The sequence below is a fragment of the Rhopalosiphum maidis genome, chromosome 3, assembly GCF_003676215.2.
Source record: "Rhopalosiphum maidis isolate BTI-1 chromosome 3, ASM367621v3, whole genome shotgun sequence".
In the NCBI taxonomy this organism is placed as follows: domain Eukaryota; kingdom Metazoa; phylum Arthropoda; class Insecta; order Hemiptera; family Aphididae; genus Rhopalosiphum; species Rhopalosiphum maidis.
Window position 1 is genome coordinate 13,596,804 of NC_040879.1, and position 24,966 is coordinate 13,621,769.

The 24,966-nt window shown below is 28.5% G+C and overlaps 1 protein-coding gene across 4 annotated transcripts in view; it reads left to right on the forward strand.

Moving 5' to 3' along the window:
* Nucleotides 1–23,616, forward strand: part of LOC113560189 (acetyl-CoA carboxylase) — a 43,136-nt gene extending 19,520 nt beyond the window's left edge. For 3 of the 4 annotated variants that reach the window (XM_026965947.1, XM_026965946.1, XM_026965948.1), the window contains exons 3-37: nt 10,998–11,112; nt 11,253–11,382; nt 11,560–11,678; nt 11,752–11,932; nt 12,468–12,670; nt 12,752–12,961; nt 13,031–13,364; nt 13,594–13,756; nt 13,825–13,921; nt 13,992–14,149; nt 14,543–14,709; nt 14,788–14,999; nt 15,079–15,432; nt 15,498–15,637; nt 15,720–15,889; nt 16,009–16,247; nt 16,387–16,590; nt 16,682–16,800; nt 16,871–17,177; nt 17,753–17,907; nt 18,421–18,601; nt 18,660–18,896; nt 18,962–19,165; nt 19,425–19,626; nt 19,703–19,800; nt 19,864–20,133; nt 20,241–20,361; nt 20,432–20,640; nt 20,726–20,990; nt 21,054–21,241; nt 21,314–21,447; nt 21,575–21,754; nt 22,508–22,937; nt 23,093–23,248; nt 23,343–23,616. In XM_026965947.1, coding sequence (XP_026821748.1) covers nt 10,998–11,112; nt 11,253–11,382; nt 11,560–11,678; nt 11,752–11,932; nt 12,468–12,670; nt 12,752–12,961; nt 13,031–13,364; nt 13,594–13,756; nt 13,825–13,921; nt 13,992–14,149; nt 14,543–14,709; nt 14,788–14,999; nt 15,079–15,432; nt 15,498–15,637; nt 15,720–15,889; nt 16,009–16,247; nt 16,387–16,590; nt 16,682–16,800; nt 16,871–17,177; nt 17,753–17,907; nt 18,421–18,601; nt 18,660–18,896; nt 18,962–19,165; nt 19,425–19,626; nt 19,703–19,800; nt 19,864–20,133; nt 20,241–20,361; nt 20,432–20,640; nt 20,726–20,990; nt 21,054–21,241; nt 21,314–21,447; nt 21,575–21,754; nt 22,508–22,937; nt 23,093–23,248; nt 23,343–23,471 — 6,781 coding nt within the window. In that variant the 3' untranslated portion in view covers nt 23,472–23,616. Of the gene's footprint in view, nt 1–2,056; nt 2,410–10,997; nt 11,113–11,252; nt 11,383–11,559; nt 11,679–11,751; nt 11,933–12,467; nt 12,671–12,751; nt 12,962–13,030; nt 13,365–13,593; nt 13,757–13,824; nt 13,922–13,991; nt 14,150–14,542; nt 14,710–14,787; nt 15,000–15,078; nt 15,433–15,497; nt 15,638–15,719; nt 15,890–16,008; nt 16,248–16,386; nt 16,591–16,681; nt 16,801–16,870; nt 17,178–17,752; nt 17,908–18,420; nt 18,602–18,659; nt 18,897–18,961; nt 19,166–19,424; nt 19,627–19,702; nt 19,801–19,863; nt 20,134–20,240; nt 20,362–20,431; nt 20,641–20,725; nt 20,991–21,053; nt 21,242–21,313; nt 21,448–21,574; nt 21,755–22,507; nt 22,938–23,092; nt 23,249–23,342 lie in introns of those variants that run through there. The other variant, XM_026965945.1, reaches the window with a different exon arrangement.
* Nucleotides 23,617–24,966: the final 1,350 nt, after the last annotated feature.

A 24,966-nucleotide genomic window follows, 5' to 3' on the forward strand; every position in this document is an offset into this window, starting at 1 on the left:
TGTATATAAGACGGAGACAAATATGATAAGTCCTTGTCAAAAGATGTTATTAATACTTGATTTATAATATTTTAATTTGTACTATGACATATGTTTGCATTAAAAACAAGAGGAGCAAATAATATTACCTATTATATTATAGATACACGTGAACACGACAATAGTCTAAACACATTAAATAGTATATTTTTATAACGTATTGTTGTACTTTATCTCATGGAGCTATACCAATAAATTATATTGTATAATATATTATTATGTGTAGTAAAAATTTTAACAGACTTTTTACATATGATAGATTACCTGTAGCAAAACGCCTGGTTTGTTCTGTCTTTTCGGTCTTTGTAGCGCACCTAATTTCTATACTTGTCACTAGTAATTGCTTTATTAATGACTTATTTACTGTCGTCGATAATCAGCAGTGGTTCGGCGGCTTCGTTGTGCAGTTATAAAATGGACCGCGTGTAATGGTCTTGGGAAAGGTTGGGGGATGGGTTAAATAAGGTGTTGCGAATTCGAAATTTACATATTATACATAGTTTCCCTGTCGTATCTCGCCGATAACATCCGTCGAGTCGAGTATAGGTTTATAAACGATATTATTGCAATATTATGACTTCCGACTGTGTGCCATAAATCATCAATACTGCACTGCAATGTCGTGTATCTATTGGCTGGCTGCATACAATGTGTACTATACACTATTTTAACGTTATCGGCTGTATATAACTAAATCTTTTCTCGGTTGTACACCGCAGTTTTATTCGCGTTCGACTGTTGAACGTGCGCGCGCGTCCGTTTGCAGTCATCGGATTTTCAATTTTCGTTCCATTTTATGTCTTGTGTTCTCTGCGTCGCAGTCGTGTTAATTATTTACTGCCTGTGAAGTGTGAGTACCCGTGGGAGCGCTACCGTATAGTATACAATACAGGTATCCACGTCGTCGCAGGAAACTCATTAATATAGTTAATTACTTTTATATCAATCGCATCGGAAACCGTAAAACGATATTATTAATTGATGTGTTCACGCGCTGCACAACAACCGTATTATAGTAAGTGTACTTCGTGTCCCACACATTATCATCCGACCCGTCCGCATAATTTTGTCGGTTTCTCACGTGCCGTTACCTGTGTATCACAATAACAATAATATTATATATAGTTAACGTACGTTACATCGGTTCGCCGCCGCGAACAATCTTCTACGCAGACACGTGTACACGACACGTTTACCGCCACCGGTGGTCGCCGTCGGCCTTGGCGGCCGCGTGCAGCGGCGCTCTGTTCGCACGGTGACCGCGACGGGATCCCCTCGTGCCATAGCGATTGTATTATTATTATTATTATTATGTGTCGACGTAACGACCGCTGCGACGGTCAATCATCATCATTACGATCGTCGTAACGCCATTATTAACAACGCCTAACGATGTTATTAAATATATTATTATAAAAATAATAACAATTTATAACGCGGCGGAATGTATTTTTAAATAATAATACGAAAGCGCCTAATGATTATAATATTTGTTGTGCGGTGGTTGGGCGGCGATATTATGTTGTGATATTCGTATGTCGACAGTCCGACCGAGTTGTTGGTCGGTAGTTAGTGTGTAATTCGCACGTCGAAAAATTCCAAAAAATAAAAACAATAATATTTTGGTTCGATCCCGGTGTAGTCGTCGTGTCGTCCATGACATGTTGTTATAATAATATCAAATCGTATCACAATATATAAATCACACACGTAATAATACACGACCGTCTTCAGGCGTGTTCGGATACCTACGCGACCACTATCACCGCCGTCGCCGTCGCCGCCGCCGCCTTCGCCGCCGCTACCACTACCGCCGCCGCGGCCATCATCACAACACTGTCCGACGAGGCAGCTTAGCAGCGTGTCCTCTGCCGCCGACTACAACCGTTGGCGCCGCGGTCACGATATCATCGCCGACGCGCCGATCGCTTAACCGGACAGAAACACCCGCGTGTGTGTCCGCGAACGCGCGCCGTATACCCGTGTGCCAGACAGACACCGACCGACCGCGCGCGACTCACGGGGCCGAACGATGCTCCAGCAGCGCAGGAACTCCAGGCGGTTCGTCCTGTCCGAGCTGCGGACGTTCAGCGGCGGCACTGCCGCCGCCGCGTCTGCCGCCACGGCCGGCGAGGAAGCGGAACCCGCGGACGTCGACTACGACCCGTCGTCGACGGCCGCCGCCGATTCGGACGACGCGGACGACGGCTTTTGCATACAGTTGGAACCGATGGCGGCTCCGTCCCCGCGGCCGAAAATGACGCTGGCCGACCTGTCGTCGCTGCAGCGTCAGCACGACGACGGGCTGCCGCCGTCCAACCACGAAATCGCTCAATGGAAATCGATTAAAAACCTCAAGTCCGGCATCACGTAAGTGTCCTGCAAACACTGCTGAGGGTTAGCCCGCAATGCCGCCGCGCGTCTAACATAATATAACAACCACGTCTGCCGTCCATATAATATGATTATATCGTTTATATATATCACATAATATTATTGTCGTGTACAGATCGTAGTACAGTGGTGCACTGCATTTCGTTTGATCGGAAAGCCTGTCTAACTGTGTATGCTCGGCGAGTTTTTTTATACTAAAATGATATTTAACGATTTGACAACATTTTCCAAATATTTATGCGGGCACATCCGTGTTAAACAATTTAGAGAATTTTGTCATCATCACCTTTGAATGCCGCACATCGAGTACTATAGTGTATATATTATGCTTTTTATTCAAATTTTTATAAGCACATTATTATCAGTACGACTTTCCGCGATCAAACAAATTGCACTGCAGTATTGACACCTGTTCAAATAATATATTACCTAATTTATATTCTATTTTGATTAACGTACACCTTTACCTATATACGTACTATTGTTACGTATAATATACTTGCATACCGCACTTGTATAATAATAATACCCGATTTCAGGTCTATATCACGCCTCCTTACGCACTTTAATTACTTATACAGCAGTGTATACACACCAATGTACAATAAATATATTTATATTGCCTGTGGCTGCAATTAACACGCGTGGTGTGAGAGATTTCGGTGACTAAAAGATTTCAATTTTTATTACTTTTTTCAATCGTACATATCGTATGCACACATACACACACATTTCACGATTACATGATATACACACGGTGATGACTTTACACTTAGTTTTCTATTTTTTTCGTTCAATCCGTCGTATTATTATAATGTATATTGCACCATAATACTTCCCTCTGCCGTCTGCATTCGAATTCGAGCACTTTTTTAGGTTGGGTTTTGGTCTTATCGTTATTATTATTGCCGTACGAAAATTTCATGTGTTGCAAACTATAACTCAATTAGGTCTAATAAATTGGGAAAAGTGCATGAGTGATAACATGGTGATCTGTTGTATAGCTACACTGCCAACACTAATTTTTTAAATAAATTTTCATGTTAATGAAAAATTAATGTTTTACAATTTAATTTGAATTAGGTATTATAAGGCATTTATTGGTTATTTTTACAGGAATAGTATGTTTTATCAAAGTAGATTTTAAAAATACTATTGTCATTCAGTATTCTGTACTTTATATATCAACGTTTTTAAAAATGTATTATTAAAAAAATTGTGAAAAATTCTACTTTTGAGTAAAAAATGTAGTGTTGTTAACACTTCATACTTTAAAAAAAAAAAAAAATTTCCTGAAAAAGATTGTAGTCGTGTAAAATGGATCACCACAGCATACATACCTCTGATAATCAGGTTGCGATATTTCGTTGAGAAATTTTTCTGTGCCACGGCCTATAATATTTGCTGCGTAGGACGGGTTTTAATGCCAAAAACGTATATAAAACATGACGGGTCTTATTACGATGCCACGAGCCTGTTTTTGTTATTCCGTCATCTAAAACTTGCCTCCTATACATACATTCGTGCGTGCCTATCTTGCAGGTTGCAGTTGTATTCTGTATAAGTCCAAACAAAGTTTCAATACTTTAAAAATATTATATTTATAAATATCGTTATATTATTATGGTAGCCAACGTGCAATAACTGAGCTTTTCTATAAATATTATTATTATATAATATATTTCATTTGTTTATACTATTGCGGCGCTTGTTTAATAATTGTTGAGTTTTTACAATTTTTTTTAAATCGATTTGAAATGTTAGTTTGCTTTCAATATACTGTCTACGTATCCATAATTATTATGTATATTATTGTTTAATTTTAACGTGTTGACTTATTGCGTTAAAATCGTATTCGATCGTTGGTTTAGCACGTTTTTAGCGCATTAAGTTGTTAGCTTAAACAGCACAACTACCCTCTACAGTCCAAAGCACACCATTATATGACCTATGATATAATATATTATGATTACATTTATATTTATTATAATTCAAAATATAAACACAAATTATAACGTTTATCTAATAAAACCTTGCGGATACTTGCATACCTACAATTTTTGACATATATTTCTCATTTCAAAAACTATTTGGAATAATTTACTGTGGTTCGTAACATATTCGTAGGTGAGTGAGTGAGGTAAACCGGTTCTCGTTTAGCCATGGGTTTCAGATAACCAGATATTTTTCGATCATTTCAAAAAAAAAAAAATAAATTATTATTCATTACTTCATTAGTGTTTTTGCACGGTTGGTTGCGGTAATGTTGGGCAATACTCGCATCAAGTGTGTATATATATAATAATTATCAAGAAAATATAATTTAAAAAAATATACATATAATGGTATAATATTATAATTCAAGGGAAATAACAACTGCTAATAATGTTAGGTTGTTAGGAATAACATTACGTAACTTAAGTAAGTTATGTATCGTTCGACGTAGGTATATACTGCAGTTATTGACAGTCGACTAACAAAGCACAACAATATCGTAACATTAGAACGATACATTTGTTTGAAGTGTAAATCAATTGTACTAACAATTCAGTTGGGTGTCTATCTAAGCTGAGAATAAAAATAACAGTCATAATAATATTATTATTGCCGTATTATACTTATATCCAAAAGTATGATGTTACTTAGTAACAGACAATGTTTTTGAGTTACGACTTACTAATACATTCTAATTTTTCTTTTATTCTGATTTCTGTTTTGTTTGGACTAGTTTGCACGAATTGGTTCAAGGGGATTTCTTTGAATTTCATCTATGTTTTCTATTCACTATATGTGACGGAATCAGTATATATTCTTAATTACGAAATATATTATAATTCATAAAAATTAATTTAGTTATGCTCGAATGTGGATAATCAGTGAAGATTAACATTTTGATTCGCTATAAAAAAAAAGGTTTATAAGTGTTTGTTATGATTGTTTATAGAATAAAATATTTTTTAACATTACATGTTGTACTTCCTACTAGATGGATTTGACATTCCCTTGAATTATAATATTTAAGTTATCAATTATCAGTTAATGCTTGATTATTATTCAACATTGATTATAATATTCATTAAACTGTTTAAAAATAATTTCATAATTAATTATTTGATTAAATATTACATTCATAATAAATCTTTTTATTTATTTTAATTTTATAATAAATCTTTCCTAAATCAATATTGTAATTTACCTTGATATTTGCCTTGTGTGTGTGCGTGGGTGGGCATATTACTGAGTTTATCATTGTCATAGCACAAAATAAATATTAAAATATGGGTTAAAATTAAATTTTTATTCGCATATTTTAAGACGTATCTTTGAAATTTTCTTAGCTAAAAATTCTGATTGGGTTATATCATTTGTGCTACAATTGTTTTTATTTCAATGATTTCATAATGTCATCCCATCTATAATCATATTTACCGTATTAAGCCGTTTTTTTTAAAAATATTAGAAATTATTTATTTGTTGAATATTTTATTTCAAAATATAAGAAAACACATAAGAAATTCAGTTAGTAAACAAATGTATTTGTATATAATATGTATTTTATTATTTCACATTTTTATATTTGTCTTGTATAAATGGTACTTATTTTATTTCTAAAATAGAGAACAGGTTGATACCTATAGTAAGTAATAAACATATATTATTGGTACCCTGATTCAATGTAATTAATTCCAGTATTTATATCTATTTGATCTGTTTCCGTATCTTAATCAAGGACACCAAGTGATATATTTAGGTTATGCTTTAAAATTAAGAATAAATACATTTTTTCTAATGTAGGTCAACTTAACTTTTTCATAATTTTAGGCACATTACAGTTTTTTAAAATTGATATTTTGTATTATAGACTTATAGTTATATAAAATACTTGTTGGTAATTATTTTAAAGTCAAATTGTTGAATGTATAAGGTTGAAAATTGTTCTAAAAATAACTTATCTATTGCTGATTTTTGTTTATTATTTGCCCTTTATTGTAGAAACAAAAACTTCACAACAGTATCTATTATTTTTGTCCTTTTTTATTCCAAAAAACCAGATTTCTCAATAAATTACTTATATTAGTTTTTCAGGGCTATCTGTTACATTTTTTGTAATGGTCTTAATGGTGAAATACTCTTAAACATCTCAATTACTAGAAAACATCAGAAAATTAATTTCATGAACTACTATCTATCTTATTTATGTCTTATAAATTCCCACTTGTATCAATTCCAGCTTTAGAAGTAATTCCAATATCCCATTTAAGTTGATCTTATGAATTCATTAGTGAACATAATGAGTGTTTCATAGTTTTCTGTTTATTTTTATAACTTAATTACTATTAGATCAAAATTGTTTCAATTTAGATGATTTATTATTTTTATATTTATATTATTTATATTTTTTTTGTGTGTACTTAACTATTAACTAAAAAAAAAAAAAAAAATTTATGCATATGATAGCTAATCTATTGAAGTTCTGTTATTTATGTTATTTATTTTAATTAGGTACTTACAACTATGAAAAAAATACTTAAAAAAAAAATACCGTTTACAATATTATACATTTTATTTATTTAGCTTATAATTTTTTAGGATATTATAACCTTGAAATTTATAAATAACACAAGAAAAAAACTGTTTGAAAATTTAACTTGATGAAATAATTGTATATCAGTTAGTAATAATCTTTAAAACTAGTGAATGATTTTGTATTGCTGTTTAATTTAACATAAATTTTCATATATATTTAGGTACCTACTTAGTTTCCACCTAAAATACATCATAATTTATGGTTCAGAAAACTTTGGCCCAAAGTCTTAAATCTTAATTTTTTGCACTGACTTATTATGTGAAGAAATGTTAATTAAATTTTACTATCAAAAATGTTTAGTGAGGTAAATCTTGACATGAATTAATATTAGATAAATATAATTAAGTGAAATAAGGTCGGTGCATTAATCACTATTCATTATTTCAATCATCTCTGTCCACAGGTCTAATGCTATTGTTCTTTTAAAGAATTGCTACATTAAGCACACAAAGACGATGTAAAAATTATTTTTTAATATTGTCGTCACTACTTTTGGTTTATTATTTTATTGTACCATTACATAATAATATGATTAGTAATATACAGCATCATACCATTAATTTAATATAATATGTCAGACCACAATTTTTGGTAGACCACAATTTATGACACCTAGTTTGTTATCCTCTTATATTTTATACACAGTTATATTTTATATTATGTTGGGTTTCTTATGTACTGTCCTGAAACTTCATAGTTATTTATGATGAGTTGTCTCAAAAACTGCAATAGCAGTTAGGTATAAATATACAAAACTAATACCACTTTTAACTAATTTTATTTAAAATAAATTATTTTATTTTGTTGAGAATATTGCCAATATACAAAAATATAACAATAAGTCCTTCATTAGAAAGCCTATAATGAGTTTACTACTTACTTAATAATGTATTAGACATAAAAATAATTAATTTTAAGATTAATTTATATCTTGAATCCTTGACACAGGGCCAGTGCAAAAATTTGATAATATATAATTATGAGTAGGGCCCAGATTTATATGCAACAAAAATCTATAAAATATGCAGTTTCATATCATAAATATGCAAAAAGTATGAAAGATATTTTTTTACAAATTAACAAAGTTAAGGTTTTGAGTAAAAATGTACACAATCTAAATATATTATGTATAAAAATTTGCTAAAATTTATTAAAAAAACACATACATGTACACATATTGTAAACACTTACATTGTATAAGTATATAAAAATATTATAAATTAATTAAGTAAAGTATTATATAAAATTATTATTTTAAAACTCAAAATAACCAATAATATTATTTATTCCATGGTAAATTTTATGGTCTTTAATTTTTGTAATAAGTATTTTTATTGTAACTTGAAAGTCTGACTCTTTTAAGCGAAAACAATAAAAGGGGCACATCACACTTTAAAGATGGGTGGAGGGCTACATACAAGAAAAAATCCAGCTTTTGTGGAATTAGTTACGAACTTTGTTGATTTTTGGTCTAATTTGACTGGACTAGTAGATATTTTTACAGACGTAAAATCTACAAATTGTAGAATATGTAACATTTATGCAACTTAAAGAAATATGCTATAAATATGCATTTTTGTTCAAATATGCAAAAATATGCAAAAAAAAAAAAAATAACCATAGAATCTACTCATTACGAAACGTTGACATTTATAATCAAAATTATTCTAGGTGAATTATAGAAGAATATGCATTTGCATATAAATCCGGGCTCTAATTATGAGTATATTTTTCATATAATATTGTTTTGTTACAAACTTATAATATCTGTAAAATAAAATAGTTAGTTATAACAACATATTTTAAAATACAATATTTTAAATGTTAAATTTTAGAAAATTAATATAATTACTGAACATCAAATGGTTAGGCTAGTTTGAAGTCTTATAAGTAGAGCATGGATTTTTATGCACTTAAAAGTATCAAAATATGCTAAATAATATACAATAAAAATCATGAAAATATGCAAAAAAATATGCAGTTAAAATCATGAAAATATGTAAAAAATATGTAGTCAAAATTATGAAAATATGTAAAAATATGCAAGAATTTTTTTTTATTTAAAATTTACAATAAAACTTATAATAAATTATTATTTAAATACTTAATAAAAAAAAATTTAGGGAATTTTCTGAACTTAATTTATTTTTAAAATAGTGTTTATTATTAAAATGAATAATCTTATGTATTTCAAGTTTTTCTTCTGTGAAGCTGTGTCGTTTATCGATTAATATATTTTTAAAGACTGAGAACGAACATTTGACGTCAACCGAAGTTATTGGGGCATATTTGAAGTTTACGTCGTAATCGATTATTTATCTTATAACTAAATATATGTATAAACTATTATTTAGTGACTATGAAATTTAGTTTTAATTTTTCTACTTGACAAAATATTATATTATACACTTTTTTAAATTTTCGCTTCAGTAAGCAATAAATTTTGAATTTTGCCAAAATATGCAATAACCTTTAAATATGTAGAAATATGCAAAAAGAAATTTCACCATTAGCTTTAAATTATGATAATTCATGGAGATAACTGACAAAAATCCAAAAATATTAAAAGGAAAAAAATATGTAATTGCATAGAAATCCGCGCTCTACTTATAAGTTTGTAATTTTAAGTCATATAAAAAATAATGAGAGTTTACTTATAGATTATTGGACTAGTAATTTGTTTTAATGCAAATTTAAAGATTTTTGTATGTTTTTAAAGAATTAAGATTAAAATTATTTTATATTATATGCATAATTTATATAATTTAACAATTTTAAATACATTATATAATATTATTTTGAAATTCAAATTCTTAATTTTGAGGTAATGAGTGATTCAAAATATTTAATTAAAATTTAACAGTATGCACTGTATAGTAAAAAAATTTCCCATCTTTAAACTCATTTGTTAATATTACTTTTATATATTTTTGTGAGTAAAACTTAAACTTAAAGTTATTTATATAATAAACATGTTATATGAAATGTTACATAGGTAATTTTTCTTTGTCAAGTATGTCATGGACTTAGAACAATGCAGTTAGTCCAGGGATCTTCAATCTGTGATCCGCCTTGTCATAATATGTGACCTGCAATCACATTTGAAATTTAGCATCTATATATGTTTTAGTAATAATAATAGTTTGTAATTTAAAATTGTAATAATAAAACTGAATTTTTTGATAAAACTCATGTTTAACTACAAATGCAGCCCGCAAGATTTAAAAAAAATAAAACGTGACAAGCTGCATAACAAGGCTGAAGACCCCTGAGTTAGTAAATAACAATAAGCAAACTCAGGTTTATTATACATTTTTCTATAATTCATTTTTTTTGTTATCTTTTTGAAGACTAACATTGTAGGTTTTAATTTATCTTAGTTTTTTTTTTTTTTTTTTAAACTATTTGTTTTCTAAATTGTTTGCTTATTTAATCATTGAGTATTTGTATTGTTGTTTAATAACAGTATGAAAATGCTCTTATAATTATAAGTACCTAGTTCTAATAATTCTAATTAATACTTTTTCAACAACTTTATACGTTATGAATAATTTATTTTACAATACAATTAAACTATTTCTGTGATGAGGAGCTCTCATAAACTACATACTTATTTATATAAGTTTTGATTTTAATGCACTATTATTTTAAAGAATATATGATTTATTGATCAAATATTAATATGTTGTATATATAATTTGTGTTCATGTCTTACCTACAACACCAATAAATTTGTTTTAGATATTAATTAATAAAAGTACAAACAATAAATTATTTCTAAAATGCTATTCACACTTTAATAAGTAAAGGTTTTATTATATTAAGAATTAAAAAAATATATTATATGTAAATATATTTTACAATTGCTGCTTTACCTTTTCTATAAAATAAACACGTCTAATTTAATTTTAATATCAAATATTTATAATTACACAATTAATATTTTACACAAAATATGTTATTAAATAAATTATAGGCCTAGTATGTCACAAGGCAATGTGATCCATCAAAGACTAACTGAAAAAGACTTCAATGTTAGCACTCCTGAAGAATTTGTGAAACGTTTTAAAGGAACAAAAGTTATAAACAAGGTTAGTGTTCTTGAATTAATATATATTCTTTGGTTTTAACTTTTAATCACATTAATAATGTATAATCAATATTCTTAAAGTTAAAACTCAAACATTTCTACATTTTATAGTACAAGATAATTTTATTTTTCTTATTACAGGTTTTGATTGCTAACAATGGTATTGCTGCAGTCAAATGCATGAGATCTGTTCGTCGATGGTCTTATGAAATGTTTAGAAATGAAAGAGCTGTACGATTTGTAGTTATGGTTACACCAGAGGATCTTAAAGGTATTATTTTTAATATATATCTAATTTGGTTTATGAAGACTAACGTCAAAATTAGTTAATAATAATTACTCTGTATGTAAAGAAAAGATAACTATTTAATTTATTTTGAGTTATTTATTTATGTTGGGTATTATGTATGAATAAAATAGTATGATTAGTATATTATTATTATTTTAGCAAATGCTGAATATATTAAAATGGCTGATCACTATGTACCAGTACCTGGAGGTACAAATAACAACAATTATGCTAATGTTGAACTCATTGTCAATATAGCCATACGTTCACAAGTTCAGGTATATATTTATTTACAAAATTGAAAGGAAATATGTAATAAATTATATTTATATTTATGTCTGATTTATGTAGGCTGTGTGGGCTGGTTGGGGACATGCTTCTGAGAATCCAGAACTACCTAAGCTCTTGGACAAAAATAAAATTGCTTTTATTGGACCACCTGAAAAAGCTATGTTTGCTCTTGGTGATAAAATTGCTTCAAGTATAGTTGCACAAACAGCTGAAATTCCAACATTGCCCTGGTCTGGTTCAGGTAGAATATTAATAAATATTAATTAATGAGTTCATTACTACACATACTAGTATAGATTTCCATATCCATGTATAGAACCTTATATTGTATTGTGTGGAATTTTAATTGTTACAGAACAAAATAATATGAACTTCTATAAAAGGATATATTATAACACATGTTTCTTCATTTTGGACGACCCACTTTTTATGTCAATTTTAAACTTTTATAACATTACGAAACTATCTATTACAGTTTGAATCTGTTGAAATGAACCTAACCTAACCTTTAATTCTTTATTTCAAACAATTTACATAGATAATTTACTTAGCCAGCCACAATATGTTTACAAACGTTATTTTTAAAATTTAATTTTACTTTTAAGCCAAAATTGACACTTAACATTTTTTAATCAAATAAATATGTGTTTTTCATTTTATTAAATTTAATTATTCTCATTTTGAAACACACTACGTTTTATAGTATAAGATAAATCTGTAAACTAAATTAAAATGTATATATAATTGTCTTTTAAATTTATACATTTCCTATATAGGTGTAATTGGACATTACTCCGGTAAAAAAATTGAAATTGGACCAGATTTGTATAAAAAAGGTTGTGTTGCAACAATCGAAGAAGGCTTAGTGTCAGCTGAAAAAGTTGGATATCCAATTATGATTAAAGCTAGTGAAGGCGGTGGCGGTAAAGGTATAAGAAAAGTAGAAAATACTGAAGAATTTCCAAATGCATTCAAACAGGTAATTGAAAGTTATATACTTTACAATTGTCTGATTTGGGAATGATTGAATACTTTTTATTATAAACTTATTAATTTGTAGGTTCAATCTGAAGTTCCTGGATCACCAATATTTATTATGAAATTGGCTAAATGTGCTAGACATTTAGAAGTACAACTTTTAGCTGATCAATATGGTAATGCTATATCATTGTTTGGACGTGATTGTTCAATTCAAAGAAGACATCAAAAAATTATTGAAGAGGCACCAGCAGTGATTGCCGAACCTAGCGTTTTTGAAGAAATGGAGAAAGTAATAATTTTATTTTTTTATAATAATTAGTAATTTCTAACCTTTTTTGTTTTCATTATTTTATTTTAGGCTGCTGTTCGTATTGCTAAAATGGTTGGCTATGTTAGTGCTGGTACAGTTGAATATCTGTACGATACCGACGGAAATTATTACTTTTTGGAGTTAAATCCTAGACTGCAAGTCGAACATCCATGCACTGAAATGGTATCTGATGTGAATTTACCTGCTGCACAACTGCAAATTTCAATGGGATTACCTCTTAACTGTATTAAAGACATAAGATTACTTTATGGCGAATCTGCTTGGGGAGAAAGTTCTATTGATTTTGATGCACCAAGACATAAACCTCATCCATGGGGTCATGTTATTGCTGCTCGAATTACTAGTGAAAACCCTGATGAAGGTACATTAAAATTTTAATTACTTTTATTATTTTTAATATACCAAGTTATTAATTTGTCCATTAATATCTTTAGTTGCTGTATCTAAACATAATTTATAACTGTATTGAATTTCTATGTAAATTTACATTTTGTATTCATTATACTAACTAAAATAATTAAATTAAATTAATTGTTGCTTATGAAATTATATGTTATACAATTTCATGTTTAATTACATTTTTATTTTAGGTTTTAAGCCTAGTTCGGGAACAGTTCAAGAATTAAATTTCCGTTCTTCAAAGAATGTTTGGGGATACTTCAGTGTAGCAGCCTCAGGAGGATTACACGAATTTGCTGATTCTCAGTTTGGGCATTGTTTCTCATGGGGAGAAAACCGAGAACAAGCTAGAGAGTAAGATTTTAAAAAATAAAATGTATATTTTATAGTATTATTTATGTATTTATTTTGTCATCAATTAGAAATTTAGTTATTGCACTTAAAGAATTGTCAATTCGAGGAGATTTTAGAACTACAGTTGAATATTTAATTACACTTCTTGAAACTGAATCATTCCAGGTATATAATTCTTTGCTATTTTATACAAATACTTTAAATTTTATTAAATTTTTCTTATTGTATATTTCAGTCTAATACAATTGATACAGCTTGGTTGGATTTATTGATATCAGAGCGAGTACAATCTGAAAAGCCAGACATATTTCTTGGAGTCATTTGTGGAGGACTTCATATTGCTGATCGTACCATATCCGAATCATTCCAAAATTTTCAAACATCTTTAGAACGGTAATATGTGTTTCAATATTTACTTTAAAAGAGTAATACAATTATAGTTATGTTTGATAATTTATGTAATAATTATGCAGTTGTATCTTAAAAATGACTACCTGTATAAGATTTTTATTTAATTCTTTATATTGTTTTATTTACCTTTTTGAACTTCAGTATCTTTTATTAACAAGATACAATAAAGAAAAATGTGTTTAAACTGGTCCACATTCCTTTAAATTGAACGCATTTCTTTAAAATTTCAAGTACCTAGATAGTTGTTTGTCCTCAAACTTTAATTTTCAAAGTACTAAGTTAAATATTAAAATAATATTTATGTTTCAATATCAATAGTGTTTATTTTTATTGACTACATGTAATAATACTTATATTTTATATCTTTTTTTTTAGTGGTCAGGTACTGAGTGCTAGTACATTAGATCACCATGTATCTGTTGAACTTATAAATGGTGGATACAAATATAAAGTTCAAGTCACCAAATCTGGACTCAATTCATACTTCCTTATTATGAATGGCTCATTCAAGGAAATCGAAGTCCATCGTCTGTCTGACGGTGGTATGTAAATCATTATTTAGTATTTATATTATTATTTATAGTTGTAAAAAATTCTATTACATTTTAAATTATATTCAGGAATTTTGTTATCTTTGGATGGATCAAGTTTTACTACTTATATGCGAGAAGAAGTAGATCGGTATAGAATTGTAATTGGTAATCAGACATGTGTTTTTGAAAAAGAAAATGATCCATCTTTATTACGCTCGCCGTCTGCTGGTAAATTGATTAGTTTTCTTATAGAGGATGGTGGTCAAGTTAAAAAAGGTCAACCATATGCTGAAATAGAGGTAAATAAAAAGCTTGTAAAAATATTATTTTTAAGATAGTTTAAATGGTTGTGATTAATTTGTATTTTTTTTTAATCAGGTAATGAAAATGGTAATGACGTTAACAGCAACAGAAAATGGCCGTGTGTATTATAGCAAAAGACCTGGTGCCGTTCTTGATGCTGGATCATTAATTGCAACGCTTGAATTAGATGACCCATCTTTGGTTACAAAAGCTGTTGAATATAAAGGACAGTTCCTTGAACTTGATGGAACGTCACATATTTATGGAGAAAGTCTTAATAATATACATACATGCTATAGAGGTATGCTAGATAATATTCTGGCAGGGTATTGTTTGCCAGAACCATATCATCTTGTACGTTTGAGAGAAGTCATTGAAAAGTTTATGAATTCTTTACGGGATCCAAGTTTACCTTTACTGGAGTTGCAGGTTCGGTATTGTTACTTGCATCTTGAAATATTAATTATTGACCAATTTTTATTTACATTTTTTAGGAAGTAATATCTTCAATATCAGGCAGAATACCAAAAGCTGTTGATAAAAAAATTAAATCATTAATGAAGCTATATGAAAGGAACATCACATCTGTACTTGCTCAATTTCCTAGCCAACAAATAGCTGCAATTATTGATGGGTAAATTATTATTGAACAAACTACTTAATACATTTGATATTAATTATTTATTTTTATTTTTATGATTCATTTCAACCAAAAGTCATGCTGCAACTTTACAAAAAAGAACAGACCGTGATAGCTTTTTCCAGACAACACAAGGCATTGTTCAACTGGTACAGAGATATAGGAATGGAATTCGTGGTCGAATGAAGTCTGCTGTTCATGAGTTGCTGAAACAATACTATGAAGTGGAAAGTCAATTTCAACATGGTAAGGAAATGTTTATATATTATATTAAGTTAAAAATATTATATATTTTCTATAGTTCCTTGTATGATATTTAATTATATTTAATATATTTAATGAGCTGTAATTTAAATGTGTTTTAGGAAGTTACGATAAATGTGCTACTGCATTAAGGGATAGATACAAAGACGATATGGCTGCTGTTACATCAACAATATTTTCACATACACAAGTAGCAAAGAAGAATATGTTAGTTACTATGTTAATTGATCATTTGTGGTCCAATGAACCTGGTTTAACAGATGAGTTGGCAGCTACATTAAACGAGTTAACTTCACTCAATCGCAGTGAACATTCTAGAGTTGCTCTTCGGGCCCGACAAGTTAGTATTTTTAATTTTATTTTAAATATTTTTAGTTTTTAATCATTTTTACTTTTTAAGTATTATAGGTTTGATCAATAAAAAATCTTTATGTCAGATTTTATATTATGTAATATTTTTCATAAAACATGTTTTATAGGTACTCATTGCTGCACACCAACCAGCATATGAATTAAGACATAACCAAATGGAATCAATATTTTTATCTGCTGTTGATATGTATGGACATGATTTTCATCCTGAAAACTTACAAAAACTTATCCAATCTGAAACTTCTATATTTGATATTCTTCATGACTTCTTTTATCATTCAAACCGTGCAGTCTGCAATGCTGCATTAGAGGTAATATATATTATTGAAATAAACTATTTTAAATACTTGAGAATATTCAGTAATCTAATAATAATAAATTAATATCTTGATGTCTAATTAGGTTTATGTTAGACGTGTTTACATATCATATGATCTTACATGTTTGCAACATTTGGAACTGTCAGGAGAAATACCATTGGTACATTTCCAATTTCTTTTGCCTTCTTCTCACCCAAATCGGTAAGCTTATTGTATTTTAATAAAATTGTTACAATAAATATTATTTTATTTCTATTTTTATTGTGTATAGTCAACAAAATAAGATCAATTCTGGAGCCAATGGATCTGAAACCCTTGAATCACCAATCAAAACTCCATTGCCATATATCCCAACTTATCAAAGAACTGGTTGTATGGCAGCATTTGAATCATTTACTCAATTTGAACAATATTTTGATGAAATCTTGGATATTATGGAAGATCTATCTTCTCCTGTTTATGTTTCCCCAAAAATCATTGATGCACTTGAAAGTGGAAGTGAATCTAGATTAAGCTCATCTCTCAATGTGAGCTTGTCTCTTGGTGACCAACGGCCCCCAGACCAAGAGAATGTTGAGGTAATAAGATTTGTAATTGTATATAATGCAAAATATAGTAAAACTTGTTTAAGACACTTTCCCTGCTTAAAATGCTGTTTTCCATCGGTCACTAGATAATCCTTATACTAGTCAATGTAAAAACCACCTGTTAAGAAGTTTGATTTTCTCTAATCAGATAAGACATTCTTTTTTCAGTAAATAACAATAAATTTTAATATTTTTGAGAAAATTAAAATAAGATTATTAAGTAATATTGATTAATGTTAACAAAGTAGAAAACTTCCTTGCTAAAAATGCATCCTCACAATCTCAAGCAATCAAAAATATATACTTTTATTAGTATACATTAAAAAGATTAAAATGAAAAAATAATAATAATTATAAAATGTATGTATAAGTGTATTTATTTTTGAATTAAATTTAATAAAAAAATAAACATGGATATATTTTTAAATACTTAATTTTTTTTCAATTCCCATATAAGACTTCACCGCTTTCTTGCTTAAGATGCTCTAGAGAGTTAGTGTCTTGAAAAGTGTCTTAAGCAAGTTTTACTGCATAATTTTTATAAAAATTCTTTTTATTAATTTCAGATTGAACCGTGTCATATATTATGTATAGCTATGAAAGATACTGGAAATATGGAAGATGATAAACTTGGTAAGATGTATGAAGAATTTTGTCAACAACGTAGAGAAGAGTTGAAAAAAAGATCAATCCGAAGAATCACTTTCTTAGCTTTGAATAAGTAATTTATTATATTTATATATTATTACAATCACATTTTTGTTGTGAGATATATTATACACTACTTATTTGTATTTTGAGAAACATAAAATTGAATTATAAAAATGATAAAAATTTTTGTATAAAGAACTAATTAAAAATATTACTCTTATCTTACGTATTAAAAAGTAAAATTAATAAATAATGTAATTACTGTGAGATTTATAAATAATAGCAAATAATACCTACAACTATACCCTATATTTGAAACAATGATTATATGAACAGTAATTAAATTATTTTTGTTTTTGTATCATTACAACCATGTTAGTAGTCACCTAAGCATAACATGTCATGGGATACTTACCAATAATTAAAAACTCTAATAATCAAATTATGAATGATTATAATCAAGAAATCATTCATTATTTGACTATTAGAGTTTTTTATTATTGGGAATAATCGAATATGTCTACAAATTGTATTTATTTGTATTTCGTGTTTATTAAATGTATTTATTTGTATTGATTTGTAGAAGGCAATTCCCTAAATTATTCACCTACAGAAACTATGAAGATTTTGCTGAAGATAGAATTTACCGGCACTTAGAGCCAGGTATGGCTTTCCAATTGGAATTGAACAGAATGAGAACTTATGAATTAGAAGCTTTGCCTACATCAAACAGAAAAATGTACCTGTATTTAGGAAAAGCTAAAGTAAATTGAATTATATACTTTAATTTAAAATATTCTCATGTTTTATTTTTTCTTATAGGTTCCAAGAGGTCAAGTTGTAACTGATTATCGTTTCTTTATACGTTCCATTATAAGACATCAAGATTTAATAACAAAAGAAGCATCTTTTGAATACCTTCAAAATGAAGGAGAACGTGTATTGTTGGAAGCAATGGATGAATTAGAAGTTGCTTTTAGCCACCCACATGCACGTAGAACTGACTGTAATCATATATTTTTGAATTTCGTCCCTACTGTTATTATGGATCCTGCCAAAGTAAATTTAACAAAAAATTAGTTATATATTTTTACTCATCAAAATATACATTATTTTATGCTTAGATCAAAGAAAGTGTGACTAATATGGTAATGAGGTATGGTCCACGTCTTTGGAAATTGCGAGTTCTTCAAGCAGAGCTTAGAATGACAATACGGCCTTCGCCTACCAGTAAAACTTCAAATGTCCGATTAAGCCTTGCAAATGGTAGCGGTTATCATTTGGATATTTGCCTTTATAAAGAAATTACTGACTCTAAATTAGGAATGGTAAGTGCATTAAAAACATTTCATAATTTTAACATTGTTATACTAAGGGTGTAGTTTAACCAAGGTTTAGTCAAGCACAAGTAGGCAATATAATTTGTATTACATTATAAAAATCTAAAATATTTTTAGTTTTTGACTAAATGTTAAATAACTTAATCGAAACTCCTCAAATAAAAAAAAAATATTTTTTAAACATACATTAAACGAAGCTTCCTTCAATTATACGTCTAATTACTTTATAATTCTTATTATTTTACAGATTAAATTTGAATCATATGAATCAAAGCAAGGACCATTACACGGACTTCCAGTTTCTACTCCATATGTAACCAAAGACTTTTTGCAACAAAAAAGATTCCAAGCTCAAAGTGCCGGAACAACTTATGTTTATGATATTCCAGATATGTTTAGACAAATGATAGAAACTTTATGGCAAGAATACATTTTGGAACATCCAAATGGTAAGTTATTAGTTTACTGAAAAAAATTTGGATATATATCATTCTTTATAAAAAAAACATGTTTTTTTTTTTTTAGATGGAGTTTTAAAAAGTAGCTTAGTGTTTGACTATGTTGAACTTGTTGTTGAAGACAATCATTTAATTGAGCAGAAACGTTTTTCTGGTGAAAATACTGTACGTATTAATGTTTGGTCAATGTTTGTCTAAAATATATTAAATTGTGTTTTTATCATAAAGGCTGGTATGGTTGCTTGGAGATTTACAATGCATACTCCAGAATATCCTTCTGGTCGAGATATAATTGTAATTGCTAATGATCTAACTGTGAACATTGGTTCATTTGGTCCACAAGAAGATATTGTCTTTGATTTAGCTTCTAAAGAAGCACGAAGAAGAAAAATTCCACGTATTTATATATCAGCTAACAGTGGAGCTCGTATTGGTCTTGCAGAAGAAATAAAAAGTTTGTTCAATGTAGCCTGGGAAGATCCATCTGATCCGGAAAAAGTAAATATCATTACTTCTAAATTATTCTCACTTTGATAAATATTTATAATTTTAAAGATATTATTATTAATTATTATTGTTATTAATTTGAATTATTTTCATCTTAGGGATTCAAATATTTATATTTAACACCAGATGACTATGGAAAATTAGCTGGTCAAAATTCTGTAGAAGCAGAATTAATTGAAGATGAAGGAGAACCAAGATATAAACTAACTGACATTATTGGTAATAACAACACATTATTATTTATTACAATATTTAAGAAATATGTTAATGTACTGGTGTTTGAAAACAGGAAAAGATTTTGGTTATGGTGTTGAAAATTTAAAATTCGCCGGAATGATAGCTGGTGAAACTTCTCGTGCGTATCAAGATATTGTTACAATTTCAATGGTGACTTGTCGTGCTATTGGTATTGGGGCTTATCTTGTACGACTTGGTCAACGTGTTATTCAAATTGAGAATTCTCATATTATTCTAACAGGATACAGTGCTTTAAATAAGGTTTGGTTTTTTTTTTTTTTTTTTTTAAATTATTTATTTAGATTAAAGAAAAAAACATCAGTTAAATTCAAACTTATTTTTTTAGCTTCTTGGTCGTGAAGTGTATGCATCTAACAATCAGTTAGGTGGTATTCAAATTATGTATAATAATGGTGTGTCACACAAGACTGAGGCTAGAGACTTAGATGGTGTGTACAGAATTCTGAAGTGGCTTTCTTACATTCCAAAAACTAAAGAATCTCCATTGCCTGTGATTAAAAGTGTGGATCCCGTAGAAAGAGATATAGACTATGTGCCTACCAAAGTCCCATATGATCCTCGTTGGATGATTGCTGGAAAAGAAGATACCAGTTAGTGTTATATATTAAATTAATATATCCAAAATTTACTTATTTGAAAATGTATTTATTCAGATGGCCATTGGGAGTCAGGATTCTTTGATAAAGGATCATGGGATGAAATAATGCAACCCTGGGCACAAACTGTTGTTTGTGGAAGAGCTAGACTAGGAGGAATCCCAGTTGGTGTTATTGCTGTTGAAACAAGAACAGTAGAAGTTACTTTACCGGCAGATCCTGCCAATTTGGATTCGGAATCTAAGGTAATCATCATATTTATTTTATGTTATGTTAATTGTTATATCATGTATTAATATATATATTTATGTTACTAGACTGTGTCTCAAGCTGGACAAGTATGGTTCCCAGACTCTGCGTATAAAACATCTCAAGCCATTAAAGATTTTGCTCATGAAGATTTACCACTTTTCATCTTTGCTAACTGGAGAGGTTTTTCTGGTGGAATGAAGGTATTTCATTTATAATTATAAAATTAAAAAATTATTCAGTTTAAATGTATTTAATTTATTGCTGTGAATTTTTGTGATCATCATTTCAACATTTGAGTTTAATTCATTAAATTTTCTTAATTCATCAGACATGTACGAACAAATTATGAAATTTGGTGCATACATTGTTGATGAACTAAGACAATACAATCAGCCAATCATCACATATATCCCACCATTTGGTGAGTTGCGAGGAGGAGCATGGGCTGTTGTAGATACTACTATTAATCCAAGACATATTGAGATGTATGCAGATCCAGATAGCCGGTAATAATTTCAATTTCAATATTTTATTTATATAATGCTAAGAATTAAAAAAAACTAGAACCAAATTTATTTAGTGATGCACAAATCTCTGGCTTATAATAATTATTAACCTTATATTTTCTATGTATATTCTTAAAATGATTAAACCTATATCTGTAAATGATTATTATTAGAACATTTTAATTGCTTCATCATTAAAAATATAAACTAATTTAATTTATATTAATAGTATAAGTGATGCTATTTATTTTATACATTATTATGAACATGTGGATTTTCTCCAGAGATTAAGATAAAATGAACTGGCAACGAGAGCCATATTAAATTTAAAGAAAGTCTATAACTTCAGGGGGGGGGGGAAGAATTTATCAAATTTTACCTATATTTATTTTATAACTCTGCGCCCTCATCTTTTTGTTACCAGTCCATTCTATCTAAGATCCATAAAATCTATTTTATTAGTTTTAGTATACATAGTGTGTTAAAATATATGACTTATATTAATTCAATATAGTTTTTTGTAAAAGATGAATGTAATAAAATATAAAACAAAAATACTTTTAAGTACAATTAATTAATAACTTTTGTACTTTTGTATTAGTACCAATTATCATGTCTTCATATTATATTTATTATAATAATACTATAAAATATTAATTTCATATTTATAATCGTATATATAAATTGTTTAGTTGTGTAAGTTTTATTATAATGATAACCTAAATCTAAATATTAAATGTTTGTTGTTTACAGGGGTGGTGTTCTAGAACCTGAAGGAATTGTTGAAATTAAATTCCGTGAAAAAGACATCTTAAAATCTATTCACAGAATTGATACAAATATTTTGAGTCTCAAAGCTAATGGTACCCCAACTCCTGAAGAAGCAGTTGAAATAGAAAAGAACGTTGCAGATAGAGTATCAGTGTTGAAACCTATTTACCATCAAGTAGCAATTCATTTCGCTGACTTACATGATACACCTAAATGCATGCTTAGTAAAGGTGTTATCAAAGATATTGTTCAATGGAAAAAATCTCGTAATACATTATATTGGCGTCTTAAACGGCGTTTATTACAAAACCAAATCCAAAAAGTTATAACAAAATCCAATGATGCCATTCAAGATGATGTTGCCTATGAAATGCTAAGAAGATGGTTTGTTGAAGACAAAGGCACCACTGCTGTAAGTGTTATTTTGCTATACATTTTATTAGTTTTAATTTTTTAATAAGAAAAAATAAAAGATTACCTGTATAATATCAAACACAACACAAATGCCTCTAATAATTTTCCTATCAAAAAAGTTATTGATAATATTTTATGTAATTTTTTTTACAGTCTTATCTGTGGGATAACAATCAAGCCGTAGTACAATGGTTAACAAGTCAATTAGATGAATCTGATGGCACAATTGTAGCTGATTCATTAATTGGAAGCAACATCAAGAGCGTAAGGAAAGATGCAGTTATAAATCAAGTCACATCTACAGTAAATGTAAATATGATTGAACTAAACATAAATATTTATTTTAAAATTTAAAAGTTTATTTGTTCTAACATTAACGTGTATAATTTTTTGTTGTTAACAGGACACACCTGAAGTTACATCAGATGTAATAATGGGTATGTTCCAAAGTCTATCAGAAATGCAACGTCTAGACCTGATTCATAATTTAACTCAGGCCACAAGCATTGGAAATGTGAAATTAAATAGTTGATTACCCTTTACTATAAGCAGTTATTGTTGTTTATTATAAAACAAAAATATAAATAAATGTACGCTTATACACGCATACACACATAAATATGTATACTATACATAATAAATATGTGTGTATGTGTGTATGCGTGTGTTACTTTAAAATAAATATTTTAGTTATTTCTGTACTGTGCGATTGATGAAAAAAAAATTAATTCTGTTAATTTGATTTCAAACAATTGCTTATAATTGTAATTTTATTATGAACAAATAATTACTATCAATGGTTATATTATATAGCGTGTAGTTTATATCTACAATATATTGTATAGTGTTTACCAATCTTTTTTTTCCTTTTTGATGAAATATCATTGACCGTTTTTTTTAATCTTAATAAAATGTTTTATAGCTAAAGAAAATTATACAAATTTATTATATGGGTACATGATATTTTGATTTATTATTACATGCAGCATGCAGCTATTATGAAAATATAATGTAAATATTTATTGTTTAATGTTGAAAGATTTAAAGACAATTTTTTTAAAAATAATATATTATTCTTATGCTATTTATAATTCTAAAATAATTATACTTGAAGTTTAATTCTATAAAAAAAAGAAAAAGAAAATTACTATATTTCAATGAAAAATATACTCGTTTTGTATGCTTATGTTTGTTTAATATATGTATAAAGTATTTCCTATAAGATTCATTATATACTCTGTCCAGTGAGAGAACGCCAACCGACCAAAATCAAACTCTGCGCATTCCCCAATGATACCCAACCATAAGCAAACCAGTTTTGATAGTATGGCGACGCGAGGGGTTGCGCAGAATCGGCGCATTCTCTTGCTGGACAAACTATGGATATAGTACTTTTCCGACTAGGTACTTGGTACCTATTTTAAATATGCTACCATTATACATATATTATTTTATATATTATTATATATTTTATTTTCAAGTGAGTGATTGAGGTTACAAATAAAGTCTTAATGTAGGATAGTGATTAATTTCTAAAAAAAAATTAAAGAGTGTATACCCTTTAAAAGAACGCTACATCTGCATTTGTGATCTCCATCAAAGGTATAAATGTGGCACATAGTAAATTTACAATCAGCTGCAGCAGTTCAATTTCAGTAAAAACCAACATAATATGAACAATGTTACTTAATAAGATGTAACAATAATTTTGGCTAATGATTAGCCGGCGCTTCGGATAGGCATTTATGATGCATGGATGTGAGGTATGCTAAATAGTTATTTATATTTTTACCTATTCCAAGTTTAAAATTAGTGCGATATGAAAATACCATTAGAAAATATTGCCCATGGCTAGGTTAATAATACAGTATCTTACAGTGTTAATATACTGTTTTATTTTTAGCATTAGCTGTCCCCGTGTATATGTCCTCTTTAAACGTAAATTACATAGTATTTACTATATACGTATTATTGTATAAAACCAGCTAAAAATATGGCTTATACATTTTTTTTAATTTTTCACCTAA